This window comes from Anarrhichthys ocellatus, unplaced genomic scaffold (assembly GCF_004355925.1).
Source record: "Anarrhichthys ocellatus isolate YVR2014 unplaced genomic scaffold, GSC_Weel_1.0 scaffold642, whole genome shotgun sequence".
In the NCBI taxonomy this organism is placed as follows: Eukaryota; Metazoa; Chordata; class Actinopteri; order Perciformes; family Anarhichadidae; genus Anarrhichthys; species Anarrhichthys ocellatus.
The window spans coordinates 22,630-23,854 of record NW_022280616.1 but is presented as its reverse complement, the minus strand read 5'-3'; the positions used below and the strand labels follow the sequence as shown (position 1 = coordinate 23,854).

At 50.6% G+C, this 1,225-nt stretch overlaps 1 protein-coding gene across 1 annotated transcript in view; it reads right to left on the bottom strand.

Annotated features, from left to right (window-relative positions):
• Positions 1 to 6: 6 nt before the first annotated feature.
• Positions 7 to 1,225, bottom strand: part of LOC116376834 (neurofibromin-like) — a 23,660-nt gene continuing 22,441 nt past the window's right edge. Inside the window, exons 14-16 of the mRNA XM_031838321.1 lie at positions 1,030 to 1,171; positions 572 to 673; positions 7 to 257 (exon numbers count right to left, since the gene is read on the bottom strand). Of these exons, the coding sequence (XP_031694181.1) occupies positions 42 to 257; positions 572 to 673; positions 1,030 to 1,171 (460 nt within the window). The 3' untranslated portion in view covers positions 7 to 41. The remainder of the gene's footprint in view (positions 258 to 571; positions 674 to 1,029; positions 1,172 to 1,225) is intronic.

Here is a 1,225-nt window from a genome sequence, read left to right as displayed (position 1 = left end):
CTACGTCACTCCTCCTCAGTCCAGATATGGTCACTTCCTGTTCACTGTTTGCTGTTTGCTGCAGTCTGAGGCGGTACATTTGGATTTAGTGTGACGCTATTGTGTGTGTGCTTCACCTTGTCATTGAAGACCCGCATGGTGTCCAGCGTGTGGAGGTTCTGCTCCAGCAGGGCGGTTCCAGCCGAGTACAGGTTGACCTCGTCCAGCTGCAGCACAGCGACCGCCACCCAGAACAGAGCTTTGTGCATTTCAGACTCCTGCACGCACACGCACACACACACACACACACACACACACACACACACACACACACACACACACATGAACTCCGTGTCCTCTTCGTGCTGGCGCTCAATAAGACGACGCTATGTGTAAAGGTGGAGCACACACAGTCTGTTCTTGCTGTGTTTTTGTCTAATTCACCTTCATTTTCAAACCAGTGTGTGTCAGCCAGACACACATCAGGCATACTGATAGTTCATAATCCATAGAGTAGCCACTGATCACCCTTCTCGCCTCAATGAGCAGCTGCAGGTACAAACACAACAGACGGGGGCTGGTTGGGGCGTACCTTGCTGAGGAGCGGCTGCAGCTTGGTCAGAGCGATGACCGTGGCCTCGATCAACACCTGGCTGTTGTAGTTGTCCGGCCCCTTCAGACAGCTCTCCAGACCCTGAGGAAGAGGAGGGGCCAAGAGACTCACGAGTCAGCACAACAACAAGATATATGATGCATGAGCTGCTACAATAAACAAGTAATCCTGTATGAACAGTTATTAAAACCTTTTGACTGAAGCACATGATGAGTTCATGGGCCGTGGGAAAGATGAAACCCTGAAGATAATGTCTGTTTTTACAGCTTCTAGTTGTGAGAAACGAAGTTTTGGTGATAGTTTAAAGAAAACATGCTTTTCAATCCCGCCGGTGGGTTTTTGGGGTTCAGAGGGTTAACAAAATAAAAGCCTAACACAGTTTGAGGATGACTCTGATGCGAGTACCCCCCAGATGTCAGTTAGTGACGCTGTCTCACCCGGTCGATGCTCAGCAGAGGACTGGCCTTGCTGAGGATTCTGATGATCTGCTTGATCTGGCCGTGGCTCACCCGCTTACTGATGCAGCCGAACACCACCAGAGCTCTGGGCTGCAGAGACGGGTTGTACTGGAACGCAAACCTGGAAGACACACACACACACACACACACACACACACACACACACACACACACA